Consider the following 15,941-nt stretch of genomic DNA (forward strand, 5'->3'; position numbering starts at 1 on the left):
GCTGTCAGACAGCCCATCAAACACAATCTTGGCTCTGATTGGTTGCTTTTGCTCGGTCGCGGTGCATTCTGGCAATCTGCCAAAGGCAGCAGGAGCAGCAGGGGAGGGGACTCAATGAGTCTGTTTTTTTCACACAAACTACTAGTTTGATGTAAAGCTGTCCTTACATAGTGACAGCTTTAGAAAAAGTCACTTTCATGAGAGTTGCAGACTGCACCTTTAACATAAGCTATCTTCTTACAGTTTTTGTGTCAAAACAACAAAGCTTCAGTGATTTTGCATGTTGACTCTCCACGTGTGTGCAACCATTGCATGACAGCTGCTTTTCAAAGCTGTGTATTTGAGCTTGTGTTGCATGTGACTGAGTAGAAAATGATGGCGCTTGCTCTGCTCTTTAGGTGAAGTGAAGCAGGAAGACACGAATGTCTCCACATGAGCAGTTTGTGCTGCCATTGAACACAGTTACTCATTGAAATGAGAACTAATGGGAAATAAAATAGTTTTAGATACAGTGAAATCTGATATACAGTCATTTTATTAATGTCTTTGAAAACAGGGGATGATGCCATGCTCCATTTCCTTCAGTTTTAATGCAAACCTGGAGCACAGTGTGTCCAAGACAAGATGGAGAGTGTAATAGTTTATGTTGAATTATGGGTCACTTTGCACCTTGAGACTTTTTACTGGTGTTGGTGTTGCACTTCACACTGAGGATGAACGCTGCTGACGCAACTTTTTCTTACTTAACAGAAACATTTCTTCCATTGTGTTTGGCTTTTAAGCCTCAGTGGTACTGGTGCAAATGTGTATCTTATCGATCTGCTTATCATACTGTATCTTAAGATTTTAAAGATCTTTGTTGATCTAGATGCATCTAATATGGTAGAATAAACTCATCACTTGGTATTTAACATATGGTTTTTGGTATTTAACATGCGTTTTCTTTCAAATAATACATTCCAACTTTTTAAGAGCTGTTAATTGATTCATTTTCTTACTCACACTCACTCACTTAGGCTTTCCAGGACTCATGCGGGGGAGACACTTCAGGATTTTCTAAATTTGAAGAGATTTTTGTATCAGAACAGACCCCACACATAAAAATAAAAAAAATCAAGCACAGAACAGTTCTGATCGTACTGTGAGTGTGTGCTATGATAATCTTAACATAGCATACCACACACATGATGACTGTTCAACCACCGATATTCATCCAAGCCACAAATCTCAAAAGATCAAACGAGATCTAACAACGTGATCAAATACTGTGTTCCAAGCAACTTGGAACTTGGGGTTTTTCAACCTCTTAATTGAAAATGAGACTTAGAGGACCACCTGAAGTCACAGCTTCTACTCGGTAAAGTTGGGAAAAACATCTAATATTATACCAATCAGCCATGTTTGAGATATTTTAACGTGCTGTCACTGAACTGAAGTGGCCTGGAACGCAGGATCACACTTCTTGTTTGGCTACATTCTGCGCCACGTCACACATTAAGAGGTCATGAGTCAGAAGATATCTGCTTTCCACACACACACAGGGAGTTTTGGTTGTAAATTTTTAACCAGTTTAATATTTCCGATTGTTTTGGAGCCACTTATCGGGACAAATCCACTCTTAACACACCTCAGGATAATTTTATAGGATAATCTGATAAGATTAAGACATAAAACAATCTGGTGTTTGCCATCCTTTGTTGGGAAGAGGGTAAATTGTGACAAAAGTAGCCAGAAGGCATTGTTCACTGATGTTAAAGACATGCAAACATGCAACAATACTGTATGAGCCCTTTTTTTTTAATCTTGGGTAGAACAGGCACTGGTTAAGATCCTAACCTTTCAAAGAGCAAGCCTGATTGATGCTGTACATTTCAGTTGATTTATCCTGTTAGTAGTCGTTCAGAGCAGGGATGTTCACATGGTTAAGCTGTAGCTAACTGCACACTATTCTCATAACATTTCAAAGTGTAACTGTGAATATTTAAAGAATAATTCAATAGTTTGCTGATATGTTTCATTTGTGTGTTGTCATTTAACAGTCCTGTTAGATATGAAATGAGGACAGGTTTCTATGTATAAATTGTAGAGTAGCCGTTTAGAAATAGGTGCAATACAAAGTGAAATAAATGCTAATGTCAATAGATTTATGTGCACCTTTGTGTTTGTCTCTAGCTGATCACATCACAGTATGCAAATGTCTGTGTGTATGCGTGCGTGTGCTTGTGTGACTTAAGTGTGCTGTGTGAGAACGACTCTGAGATCAAGTGAGTTCATGAATAATAAACACGACATGCATTCAGCTGTGAATATTTCATGGTGCGTGAAAGTGAGCAGAAACGCTGAGCAAAGTTTAGTTTCGTCCACTCGGCTCTCAGAGAGAGGACGTGATACATGGAAGGACGGAGAGTATAAAAGTCAAAGAAAGTGAGAATATGGAAGACTGAAGTGTACGGACCTGTTGACTCCATAGGGAGGAGGTTATACCAACATTTCGCATTTTTTAGAAATTCGAGTAAATGTGCAGAGATATTCCTGGGTGCCTTAGCAGTCGCAAAATCCAACTTTGCTTAAAGTCGAACTAAGTAACTTGTGCTTAGCGCTCCTCCTAATGGTCCCTTTTGGTTATGTCACTGTCGTAAACACTCTGCCCCACCCCACAGCTGCATGTGTACCCTTGCTCTCCCATGATCACTGAAAAATCCTAATACAACAGTGACACTAAGGGTGCTTTCACACATATAGTCCCATGTGACCATGTGAACAGTATGAGGAAGAGAGACAAGTCAAATAAATGAATGATGTGGGAGTATTACGAAAGGGAGTGTGGAAATGTGTGTGATAGATAGATGGATGGATATTTATGTGTGTGCTGCCTGATGGAGTGCTGGGTTGCGAGTGTGTGCCTGCCTGTTGCGCAGTTGCGGTTTTCTGGCTACAGACAGCAGTGAGAGATGAAAGACCCCCCCATAAACAGTTGTATTACCCTCACATGGACTACGAGAAGGATTTATTAAGGTGAAAAAGTTACTTAGTTATGTAAAAGACAGGGGCTGTGTTCGAAATCGCATACTAACGTACTACACACTACACAGTCAATTAGTACATACTGTCTACTATTAGGGATGTAACGATTCAATCAACTCCCGATACGATTCGATTCACGATACTGGGTTCACGATATGATTCTCTCATGATTTATTTTACAAAATGGGACTATAGACAAATTTTTTTTTTGGGAAAAAAACTAGAAAATACTGAATTTATTTTCCTTTTATTTTTCATTGTCAAAAGAATTCCTTGATAAACAATTCAAAACAATGCAATTTAACTAAAAATAAATCTTGAATGAAATAAATAAAGGAATAATACAAATGAAAATGAAGCCTATCAATTTAAATTCTGGTTCTAAAATAAACAATGCAAAACTGCATAATAGTTCTTTTTCTTTTAAAAGTGCAACTGAAAATGTATTTTGTGCCTTAACAATTGGACTTTAAAAAAAAAAAAAAAACCGTGATTACACTGATTTACGTCATATTTGTTTGGACCAGCAGAGGGCGCTGGTAATACAGTGGTCGGTTGGCATGCAGATATCTTGCAGTGAAGAAGGGAAGCTATGCTAGCAGACAGAGCTAATAGAAAAACGTGACTTTTACAGATATTCAAGTAATATTACAGATATTCATTCGGTGCTTAAGGGGTAATGAATCATTTATTAACATATTTAAGAGTAGAAGGCGGCCAGAAAGAAAGTATTAGCAGACTCCGCCCGCCGCCTACACTTGTGGATAGCGCCCTCTGCTGGTTAAAAAAAGTACTGCGATTCAATTTTCAGAAAATCGATATCAACCGTGATACCTATGAATCGATTTTTAACTGCCTTACGATTAATCGTTACATCTCTAGTTAGTATGCAATTTCAAACAAAGCCAGGGACTATTTTGTTGCTATTGGTGACTACAAATCTGAGCTAACAAAAATGACATGTGGAGTTCCCCAAGGTTGTATTTTGGGGCCACTGCTGTTCAACATTTACATGCTCCCATTGACTCAGATATTGGGAAAACAACAAAACATGCTACCATAATTATGCAAGCGACATGCAAATCTACACACCTGTATCACTGGAATTTTATAGACCACTGCAAACATTGATAAATTGCTTTGACCAAATTAATGACTGGATTTGTCAAAATGTTCTTCAGTTAAACTAAGACAAAACTGAAATTGTAGTCTTTGGCATCAAATAAGAAAGTCAGCACCCAGCTTGAAAAAAAAAAACATAACAAAACATTACATTACATCCGCCAACACACAAACAGAAATACAAAACCATTTACTTTACTGAAAATTAGACTGACAAAACAGACATTTACAGGGGATGGTGCAGAGCTTTTAATGTTTGTGTTTGTGTAAATCTCCCGTAACCGCCTGCAACGGCCCATTAAAGATTAGAGTCCTACCTGGATAAAGACACACGCTGCATATGTATGAGGCTGCTGTCACAAAGCAGAGGAAAATATATTTACAGCGCTGTCTCATGTTATATTCGACTGAAAATAAACAAACATTTTCATTTATTCCAACTTGTCATTGTAGCCCATTTTTATACAGATACAACCTTTTCTCAGGTATAACAGGTGATGTAAAGTTACCACAGAATTCGGCTGAGAATGACTTTGCTGACTGGGATGCAACATGAATTGACCAGGAATTATGGAATATACATTTCTAGCTTAAAATGAGCAGTCATTTCTTTTTTGAAAATGAATTGAGTCACGTGAGCTGGTTTCTCCTTTCACAGCATGATGATGCACAACCATTCACCATGATAGAACATGAGGAAGATTTCAAACTGGTTCCATATCATCAAAGCTTCTCGGCTATTATTCAACCAAACTGTTCCCAAAGCATCAGACTGAAAGTTATTGTAAAACAATGGCAGGTGTTTATTTTGGGGCTTACACGGAAAGATCTTGAATCTGGCCGAAATGGAATGTCTTTCCAAGTGAGTTCATATCACAAAGAATACCAAACTAAAACAAATGACTGGTGAATTGAAAAGTTATTAATACATAGATAAATCAAAACCAAAGAATGGATTTTACGTAAAACATGCTCATATGTGGTGTAATAAATCGGTGTAATAAATCTACTTCTTATGATCAACTTCCATGTGTGTTGATGGCTGTTGTTAGCGGTATTTATAATGTGCAAAAAAAAATTTTTTTTACTACCCTAAAAACAGCTGTCATTTTTTTTTTACAAGCTAAAACATCCACACACTGAATGAAAACATGAGCAGGACCAGAAAACTGCTAAAATAAATCCTAAACAGTCCTATTGTGTGTGGAGACCTGGTCCAGGACCTGGGGAGGGAAACCAGATGCATGCAGCGGACTTTAGTTCTCCCTCTAATTTCTCCGTAAATATCACACAAACAGAAGTTTTTTTTCTGTATTTTTGTTTTGGTTTTAAATCAGAAAAACAAAATAACCACACTGTTTGTTATTTTGATTTTCTTTTTTAAAACGAAATAACCAAAGAACGAAGGGTACACGGGTTCCTAATGCTATATAAACACCGCCACAAAAACAAAGTTAGCTCGCTAACATACCTTATGAAGTGGTCGCTACAGCATCAGCAGACTCTGCTCCTCCCGACCACAGAGGTAGGTTTAAAATCCACTTTTTACGGCGTTGTTCTGTGAGCTTTTTACATTTCTCACCCTTGTGAATGACAATCTTCGGTGCTCTATAAAATCTCTTTTCCTTTTCTCGGTTAGAACGAGTGGAGCAGCCGTAAACTACACAAAATATGAGCATTTTGATGATTTCAGACGACAGATTCTCAAGTTTCCTGCTCTCCATCAGAATTTAGCGCTCTTGCTTTGTCGCGAAGCAGCAATGTGAGTGACGTCACAAGTCCATAGACATATACACATTACAACAGCTCTAGGGTACGTTCAATAGCACAAATGTTAAAAAATAAGAGGTTATTTACGGTGGAGATTTAAAACAAAACTTTCGAGCGGCAACATTTTAGATTTCTTTGTGCTTTGATTCATTGATTAGGCCAACACTGTCTTTATCAGATTTAAATTTTCAACTGGAATCAAGCTCGATTCTTTGATACCCTGGAGACTTTGGGTGGAGGGTAGATTTTCCAGTGTGAATTGTTACAGGAATGTGAATTTACAAGTAAAAAACAACTTGTAAATTCACATTCCTGTAACATTTGCTAAGCTTTGTTTAAACCTTTAGTTCTATTTGTGCTAGAGATTATAGAGATTAAAAAAGGCAAATTTGCTGAAAAGGCCATTAAGTGATGATGAAACGGATGATTATAAAACAACATTAACACCTTTTTTTTCTTGTAAAAAATCTCTGTCAAAATGTGTGTGCGTTTGTGTGTGAGTATGCGTGTGTGGGATTAACCAACCCTAAAATAAATGTGTGAGCTCCTAGTGATGCTGCAGTGAAGCAGCCTTCACACCAATCATAAGACTTTTCCTTCATCCACACAATCCTCGTCCGAATCACTCGGGACTTTACTCCGCCTGCAGGATCTGTGTGTGTGTGTGTGTGTGTGTGTGTGTGTGTGTGTGTGTGTGTGTGTGTGTGTGTGTGTGTGTGTGTGTGTGTGTGTGTGTGTGTGTGTGTGTGCGCGCTCACACTCTACTGTCTCTGTGAGGACACATTAGCCGGTTTCTTCAGAGGGAGCCTTTAGGGTTAGACACAGTGCAGATACTTTGTGGAAAATTTCAGGAATCTGGGCGTCAAATTCATTCGATTTTGTGTCATTTTAGCATTTTCAGTGAAAATACAGCATATGATATGTAACTAGAACTCATCTGCAGCAGTCAACAAACGCTTCCATTTCTGACTGAGAATTGCTTTAACGTAAACAAGACGGTTTCCAGTTCCTGTTGAAGAGTCGTGGATATGATTGTGTCTCAATTAAAGCGGGATGTGTTGCAGGCTTCAGTCCACTTCCTGGTGTCAGATGTGAATAATGGTTATTACTGCAGAGGAGAGTGAGCTGACAGTATGAGGAAGAAAGCAAGAGGGGGACGTGTTTGGCATCCCAATCCCCCCTCTGTGTCAAAGACTCAGTGGCCAAAAGATATGGAGAACCTCTCTGTGGATCTGCACGACTCTTGTCACAGAAGCTGGATCCATAAGACAATAGTAGTAAGAGTAGTAATATATAAAAAAAAACTTAATAAATCAATGTAAAAGACCAAAAAAAAATCAAAGCGAAAGATGAAAAATAAATCATTTCAAAATAAATTTAGATATTTTGGCAAAGCTGAAGTGTCAGACAGGTGTTGGAGAGAAGATGTAACGTAAATGTAAAAATTGATTATTGTCCCCTTATTCAAACTCTTTCATAAACGAATACCTTTGAATGTTTTGTTGATTTAGATGCAGCTGATTTCTGTCCTGTCAGACAGAGATGAGGGATTTAATCAGTCATTGAAAGCTGTCAAACTCCTTCCTCTGATGCTTGCCGTCTGCCTCCGACAGCTCGACTCATATTCAGGCTGGGAAAACTGGTAATGAGGGACATGCCTGAGTAGAAACACACACAAAAAGGGTTGAACTCTTTAGTTTTGTGCTGTTGTAAGTAGAGTTGATCCCTCAGTTTGGCATGTTTTTAAAACTGCCTCTGAAAGCAGTAAAGTGTGTGTTTCACTGTGTTTCTCTGTTGAACGATCAACATTTTCTATCATCTTTTTCAACATCAGGGTTTTTTGCTATTTTCACCTCATATGATGTTCAGATACAAATGGGCAATATACGTAATGATGGAAGCTATTCATTTAATTTCAAAAACATTATGAACCATAATGGATTCCTCCCAACTTAGTATTCTAATATCCATCAAGCCAAAGTGTATGTAAACCTGCTAATGCTAATTGGCCCATTTAGCATCATGTCTCGCACTTTCACAGTTATTTTTCCATTTCCTAAAATTAGCCACTAATTGGATGAAATCACCTTCGATTTATTCTTGCCTTGAAAATGTCATGCGTTTAAAGGGGACATATCATGGTTTTAAATCCTTCTTTTTTACATATAAATCATACAGTTGTTGTCTATATAAAGCGGAACTGCAATGCTTGGGTCTGAATTCCTCATTATTATAGCTCCACAGGCCCCTTTTCTACCCCTTTTCTGATGTGCTTCTGAGAGCAACTCGTTTTGGTGCGGTCTCTTTAAATGCAAATGAGACACTCCATACCCCGCCCCCTCTTCAGGTGACACTCGGTTCAACTCCACCCTGCTCGGCCATTTTTGTAGTTTGATAGAAGAGATACGGCTATGTAGCAGCGCATAAACTTTATATTCAGAGGTTATTTACAAAATGTCAACAACGGAATACTTGTCCATCCAGCCTTACATGTTCCAGCCAGAGTCGGACCCAGCGGAGCGAGATGAAAATGAAGATGATGAACCTGCAGAACCCTAACAAGTGAGCTAACACAAGCGCCGAGCTAACGCTAGTGCCAAGCTAACGTCACGAAATGCATTTTAATACAGTCTTTTTGGAGACAAAAACGGCAAAATGAAATGACTAATGAAAACTTTTGACTTAAATTAAATCACGTAGGCCATATCATCAAGGATCTAAAACGAGCACACAGCGCTAACATATGAAGTCTGAAGACGGTGCAACTGCTTATGCTAACAAAACAATGACATTGACGTCTTATCACACTTTATAGCGTTATTTACAGCTTACCGAAGTGCTCTGTTCGTCGTCTCCAAAGATAGAAGGAATTGAACCCTCAATCAGACAAAGTCTTTGGCAAATCCTTCTTTATACTGGCGGAGGTTGCAGAAGCAGTCATCCTTGAAGTGCTTCGCGCACACAAAAATGACCTTACCCACAGATGTGGGTACATTTCCATAAAAAATAAAACTCAACCAGGCACTTTGAAAAGGTTCTGATGCTGGGAGACGTTGTAATGAAGCGTGTGGGTTACTACATCCAACAACCCAACATTTTGATTTCTCCTCTCTTAACTTCGGCATCCTTGAGCTTGGACTACAAAATAAAAGCGAGAAATAAAAATGGCGGATTGCTCGAAGTGTTGGACCTGGAGTTGATGTCCTAATTTGGCAGTTCCGCTGCAAATACTGTGATGTAATAGATCAAAAAACGTAATAGAGAATAGAAAAATCGAAACAGATTGAAAAATATGAGCAAAACAGAATATAAAGATATCTACGGAGCACCTGAAGAGACTTATTTGATTTTTTCTGTACTTCTAAGCACTCTAAATATACAACAAAATGCATTTAAGGGCTAAAAAAGTGGATTTAGCATGATATGTCCCCTTTAAGTCTTAGCTTATTTTGTATAGTTGTCAAAAACTATGACACATAATTATATTTAAAGTGTAGTACAGCCTAACAGCACTTTTTTTTTTTTGGCTGAATACATATATGATTGGTGTGTAGTTTATTGATCTTAGTCCCACTCTTCACATTTTAGTCAAAGTATTTAAATTAAGCGTTTTTAGTTGCAAAAAGTTAGAGTGAATGGCTTCTATGGGTTGAACTGAATGCAAGCTATTGCAATTGAATTTCACTATTGGCTGGGATTAGATCAGTGATGTTTTTTTGGATCAGTTACATCATTGGCACTGAACTCCCAGACTATCGCGATGAACTAACTCAAAAGTAAGCAAGAGACTACTTTGGAACGTCGCCGTGGAATCAAATCGATCTTGGAGAGGATGGAGAGGATGTATGTTCGGCCAATTGCTGTTTGATGCCACATTGTTGGATTATTACTGAGGCCAGAGACTCAAAGGCTACTGAAAGAGTGCTAGCCTGAAATGAAAACAAATTGTTATCACGCTTTGGCCTCCCCCCACATGCTGCCAAGGTTGTGTCTCAATCTCACCATGGATGTTTACAGATCTGACGCTTCGTCCCTACTCCTCCCCAGCGTCATCTCCCCATTTGCCACCTGAACTCTCGTCTTCTGAACTAGGCCTATCAAGGCCACAAAACATCTGACTGTTTTAAGGAAGAGAGCAAAGGTTTTATTTTGTCTACGCCTTCATCGCATTCAACTCGACCCCCCTCCCCTCCAGCTCAGGGAAGTGTGGAGAAGCGCCAAGAGGCTGCATGCCAGTGCCCCCCAGCAGCTGGATATCCTCTTCCCCTCTTCGTCCAGCCCCCCTCCCCTACACCCCACCGCCGGGCCCACCCCCACCTGCCCATGTGCTATATGGTTATCGTGACACTGTTTTATTTGACTGTGTTTTGCTTAATGCATGTATGTTGAGAGGTTTTTTACTCTCCAATAGAGAATTCAGTACAAAACCTGCCTTTTCCCCTCACCTCTCCTTACGTTGTTATCCCATTTCTCATCTAAATAAGCCCTTGTGGAAATGTGCAATGACAACTAAACTCATCATCAGATGGGAGGAGGGACAGGTTTCCTCCTCTCACAGCCCTCAATGAACGTTGATTGACAGCTCCATGCGGAACTGTGTAGGGGGTGGGGCTGCTTTGCCTTAACTATTCAAGGTGCAATGCCCATAATCAAGCCATTTTTTTTTTTTAAATTTACCCCTAGCGGCAGGTGAGCAAAAACCTGGGGATGTACTTACACTTTAAATAAATCATCTTTGTGAGGAAGATTATCTGTGATATCTTTGGTGTTGGATATTTATCGGTCCCATGGCTCCTGTTGCCCACGATTGAATGATTATTAATCTCAAACTTTTTATATTTCTTACGAATGTGATGTTTTTATTTCTTCTTTTTTGTCTTTCCTTAGGCGAAGCACATGGACTGAACAATTGAGTACATCTTTTTATCCGTCCATCTATCTGTAACTCCCTCTGTCAACCAGAGATGATTTGATGACGTGACTGCACAGAGAAGATAAAGAAGACCTACTATGGCCAGTGGTATGTATACAAAAATATCAGAATGACTCTACTGCCTTAAAGGGATCCTCCACTGTTTTTACAAATGTGGCCTAAAACCTTTTAAATGTCCTTATTAGAAGATCTATGCCTAAGAAAACGCATTATTTTGCACCATATTAGTTTTATTAACTTTTAAAACTGGGACTACTTTACCCTGTACGCCGCCATGTTGAAATGAAGTCAATGGTGACGTGATTAGCCCATTGAGTTCAGAGGAGACTTGTGCGTAATCCGCCAGCTATATTTCCCAGCATGCACTTTGAACACGCACATGATTCCTTTATTATTTTTACCATTTTGAAAGTTTGTTTTTTTCCTTTTATTCCTCTCTCATTATTATTAGTTTTCAATTATTATCTTTAATCATTGAATTAGTAGATGTGTTTATCTACTTAATCCTTCTACTATTAATAGCCAACTATTCTTCTTCTTTATTTTACTATTTTGTAAATATGTTTTTCCTTTTCCCTTTATTTATTATTATTATCTATGTGGTAAAGGGCAGCCACAACAGTCATACATGTCTGATCCATTGTAAATTATTCTTTATATTTGTTTGGACAAACTGCCTGTATCGCCTATTGCCTGGTTGCTTCTTAGGATTTTTGTAACAGGTGTTTTTGGCCTTTAGCCATGACCAGATTACCTATTTATAGGGACTGTCAATATATTAAACAAATCACACACACACACACGTTTATTGTATTTAAATGTTTGTTCTTTTTTTTTTTTTTTATATTTACAACAATGACATCTACTCAATGATACATATTATTTTCTTTGATGTTTACAGTGGAGCGCACATACTCCACACTGTTGCACACAACAATGTCAGGGAGTTTGCTTTGTCCCAAAACGACGAGTATGCGAATTCCGCGCTTGCGCACTCCGCAAGTCCGTTTTCCAATTTTGCTCCCACGAGTCCGTACTAGGAATGTGCGATATTTTATCGTTTATGATTTATCGTCAAAAACATTCTCGCCGGTAAGAATTTGTCATCCCACGATATAAACGATAAATTCCCATGTCGGAAATTGTCCCTCAATTTAGCTAAAAATGACCAAATAAAAACGTGTTCCACGAGCCAAAACTGCCCCTTTTTGTTGTCAACTTATTATTCTCTGGAGCGGAACGTTGTTTACGGCCGCTCTGACGTGCACCGCCACCGCCCCCTTCACACACCGCCGTCTGTGTGTCTCAGCTACGTGAAGCTGCTATGCTGCGATACATCATGGACCGCTACTTGGTTAAAACCAGACAACCATCCAACAAAGGAAACCCATTCAAGTTCCTCCGTCATGTCTACCCAAAGTTCCACAAACACGGGGACAGAGATGAACCTGTAACAACGATTATGAACTGGAAACTCAACTAAAGCTAACTATGCTAAGCTAACCCACCGACACACAGACTGGGCTAAGAGCTAATGCTAACCACTCCACATACGGAACAGAGCAAATAAAAAGAACATGTCTTACTGTTTATGGTCAGATTTAACACTTGTATGGAAGGATAAAAACTAACATGTCACACGTTGTGTGAAATAAATGTTAGTATAAATACTAATGTCACTATTAATCCATCCCAATTTGTGAAACGCAATATTTTTTAATTATATTTCACGTGTTCACAGACAAAGCTGGTCCCATTAGATTAATGTAACTATTGAGATTATTACACCTAAATATACTGAATGATTAAATCATCAGCTTGATCTGGTTCAATTACAGGAAATCAGAGAAATATTTATCAACCATAACTTTATGTAACTCATTATCAGATAAATGAAACAACAGTAAAAACACTAATGGAGTTATTTTTGCTTTTTTTTAAGAAAATAATTTGATTTCAAATGAGGAAATAAATGAATTACATATAATAACACTAATAGTGACCCACATACACTAATATATTCCATAAAATATCAGCTCATGAACTGTTTGAGTCAGCAGCTATTATAGCCTTTTTAAATGTGTCTAATGTTGATGTATTCACATTTATTTGTGTTTGTAAAAAACCTGTTTACACTAAGTTATGATTTTTTATTATGATTTTTTATTTATAGTTTTTATTTAGCGTGATTTTTATCGTTATCATGATTAATACCAGAAATTATCGGGATTATCTAGTCCGTACCCAGGAGTTCACAAGTACGGAGTATGTATACTTAGAATTAAGAAACGGCCCTGGTTGCCTGTACTTCCATGCACACAGAGCTCTTCTTCTCTCCTTAATGGCGTCCATGAAACAGCAGAATGAGAACTGTCGCCCCCTGTGGCCACAGATTTTTTTGGGTCACGGTTTTAATTGTTCTTCTCTCAGTAAACAAGAGGTTTACATCAAATTTTTTTTGATGACGTCATTTCAACATGGTGGCACAGAGGATAAAGTAGTCCCAGTTTTAAAAGTTGATGAAATGAATATGGTGCAAAAATAATGCGTTTTGTTAGGCATAGTTCTTCTAATAAGGACATTTCAAAGGTTTTAGGCCACATTTGTTCAAAGAGTGGAGGATCCCTTTAACATTAAAGCCTTTGAGAGGCTTCCAAGAGACTTCTCTGTGAAACAGAAGCTTTCTCTGTGATTGGTGTGTGTTTGCAGCAGCGGATGGTGTAGGTTGCCTCAGTGCAGAGCAGAGCCACCTCAGTCTCCCTGTGGCTGATCAGGGGACTTGGGCCCCAGCCATGAACAACCTGGGCATCATGCCTGTGAGCATCAACGGGCAGCAGCTCGTTTCAGGTACGCTCTTATCTGAGCTGTGCAGAGCGTGTTTCACACACTGATGTCTGCTGGGTAATGATTTCATCTGCAAATCATTTCCTGCTTTTTCTCCTTTATGTTACTTCAATAGTGGGTTCTGTGTTGTGTGTTTTCTCTAAATGTGAGGAACAATTAAACTGTGTAAACATGAAACGTCTTTAGCCTTACACTGGTGATTGACACCCGGCTGTTGTTACATTAAGCTGCTTAGCCTGATAAATTAGTCTTTTCTCTTTATTTTCCTCTTCCTAGCAACAATCCCACTTCAGTGCATTTATTACAAAGTTTGACATGTTACGTAATAAAAATATATATTTTTTGGACACACATTTAAATCTAAGGAGCAATAGCATGTATAGTTGCCCAATGGCATTGGTAAATTTACCTGCACTTTTTCTCCAAGGTTAAAGCTGCTGGAGACGATAGACTTTTTCAATTGTCCCATTAATGACAAATACAGTGATTTAAATTGAATTGAATAGTGCAGGCCTTATTGATTGATATTTCAAACATAATTTTCTTGAAAAAAAAGTTAAAAGTTGAAGTTTCTGCTCAAAGGTTTGTTTTGATCTCTACTGCAAATACTCGGTTTTTGCTCTTGTTTGTTCTCAGTTTTCTCCCTGATATCACCTCACTCTGCAAGACTTAGACATTAGATTGGAATCTTTCTTTGTAAACCCCTAAATGAACAGTTGCCATTGTTTTGCCGCAATTTGCAGTCCATGAAAACACCAAAAATGAGTTGGGAAATCACTTTGGTAGAGTTTATGGCAAAGACCACAAGAAATCATGGTAAGAATCAAGTAAAAACACTTCTATGCATCCGTCTAAGGGACTCCATATCCCACAATGGTTTGTGTGAGACCTTTCTGACAATGTAAGTAAGTAAGTATTTATTTATAAAGCGCTTTTCGCAGATAAAATCACAAAGTGCTGTACACAGAAACAATAAACATACATTTACATCACATGTGTAGCATCATAAAAGGGCAGTAAAAATTAAAAATAAAATCTTGTTAACTAAAAGCTTTTTTGAAAAGCGAAGTCTTCAAATGTTTTTTAAAAGAGTCCACGCAGTTCATCTCCCGGAGAGACTGGGGCAGACCATTCCAGAGTCTGGGGGCTGCAGCCTGGAACGCCAGGTCTCCTCTGGTTTTAAATTTGGTTTTTGGGAACCTTAGTAGACCCTGACCTGAGGATCGAAGGCTGCGTCCTGAAGTGTTGGGACACAACATGTCTGAAATGTATAGAGGAGCCTGGCCATGCAAAGCCCGGAATGTTAGAACCAGTATTTTATATTCAATCCGGAAATTGACAGGGAGCCAGTGCAGGGAGGAAAGTATCGGGGTAATGTGTGATGTTCTGGACGTACCGTTCAAAAGTCTGGCAGCAGCATTTTGAACCATTTGGAGTTTACACAGGGTCGACTTATTAAAACAGGTAAAAACTGAGTTACAGTAGTCAATGCGGGACGAAATAAAAGCATGGATGACCAGTTCCAGATCAGGTTTGGACAGTAGATGCCTCACTTTTGAGATATTTCTCAGATGGTAAAAACAGTTTTTAGTCAGTTGACGACAGTGGCCCTCCAAAGACATCGATTGGTTAAACACAACCCCAAGATTTCTGATGCTGGATTTCACTGATGAACCCAAATCACCGAGAGAGTTCTTAATAAGTGGGATCTTTTTATCAGGGGCGATGATCAGAGTTTCTGTTTTGTTGGGGTTTATCTGGAGGTAGTTTGATGAAAACCAGTTTTTGATGCATGAGATACAGTCCAAGAACTCAGGTAAAAAGTGAAACTCTGAGTCATTAAAAGAGCAGTATAACTGGATATCATCAGCATAAAAATGATAAGAAACATTTTTAAAACCACGGATCAACCGACCAAGAGGCATCAGGTACAATAAAAACAAAACAGGCCCCAGAACAGAGCCCTGGGGTACTCCACATGACAGGGCGGACACATTGGACATTACATCATTAAAAGCCACATTAAAAGTTCTACCATTTATATACGAGGCAAACCACTGTAGTACAGCACCGGAAAACCCCATTTCTGATTTGAGACGATGGATCAGTGTGTTGTGATCTACGGTGTCGAAAGCAGATGTTAAATCCAATAAAGTTAAAACTGTATAGCGACCAGAATCAGCAGCCATCATCACGTCACTGGAGACCTTCACAAGGGCAGTTTCAGTGGAGTGGATCGACCTAAAAC

The 15,941-nt window shown here is 38.7% G+C and overlaps 1 protein-coding gene across 3 annotated transcripts in view; it reads left to right on the forward strand.

Moving 5' to 3' along the window:
* enox1 (ecto-NOX disulfide-thiol exchanger 1) overlaps positions 1-15,941 on the forward strand; it is a 111,607-nt gene that overhangs the window by 55,582 nt on the left and 40,084 nt on the right. For all 3 annotated transcript variants that reach the window (XM_028435354.1, XM_028435352.1, XM_028435353.1), the window contains 2 exons: positions 10,804-10,936; positions 13,559-13,696. In XM_028435354.1, the coding sequence (XP_028291155.1) occupies positions 10,927-10,936; positions 13,559-13,696 (148 nt within the window). In that variant the 5' untranslated portion in view covers positions 10,804-10,926. The remainder of the gene's footprint in view (positions 1-10,803; positions 10,937-13,558; positions 13,697-15,941) is intronic.

Source organism: Gouania willdenowi, chromosome 21, assembly GCF_900634775.1.
Source record: "Gouania willdenowi chromosome 21, fGouWil2.1, whole genome shotgun sequence".
In the NCBI taxonomy this organism is placed as follows: Eukaryota; Metazoa; Chordata; class Actinopteri; order Blenniiformes; family Gobiesocidae; genus Gouania; species Gouania willdenowi.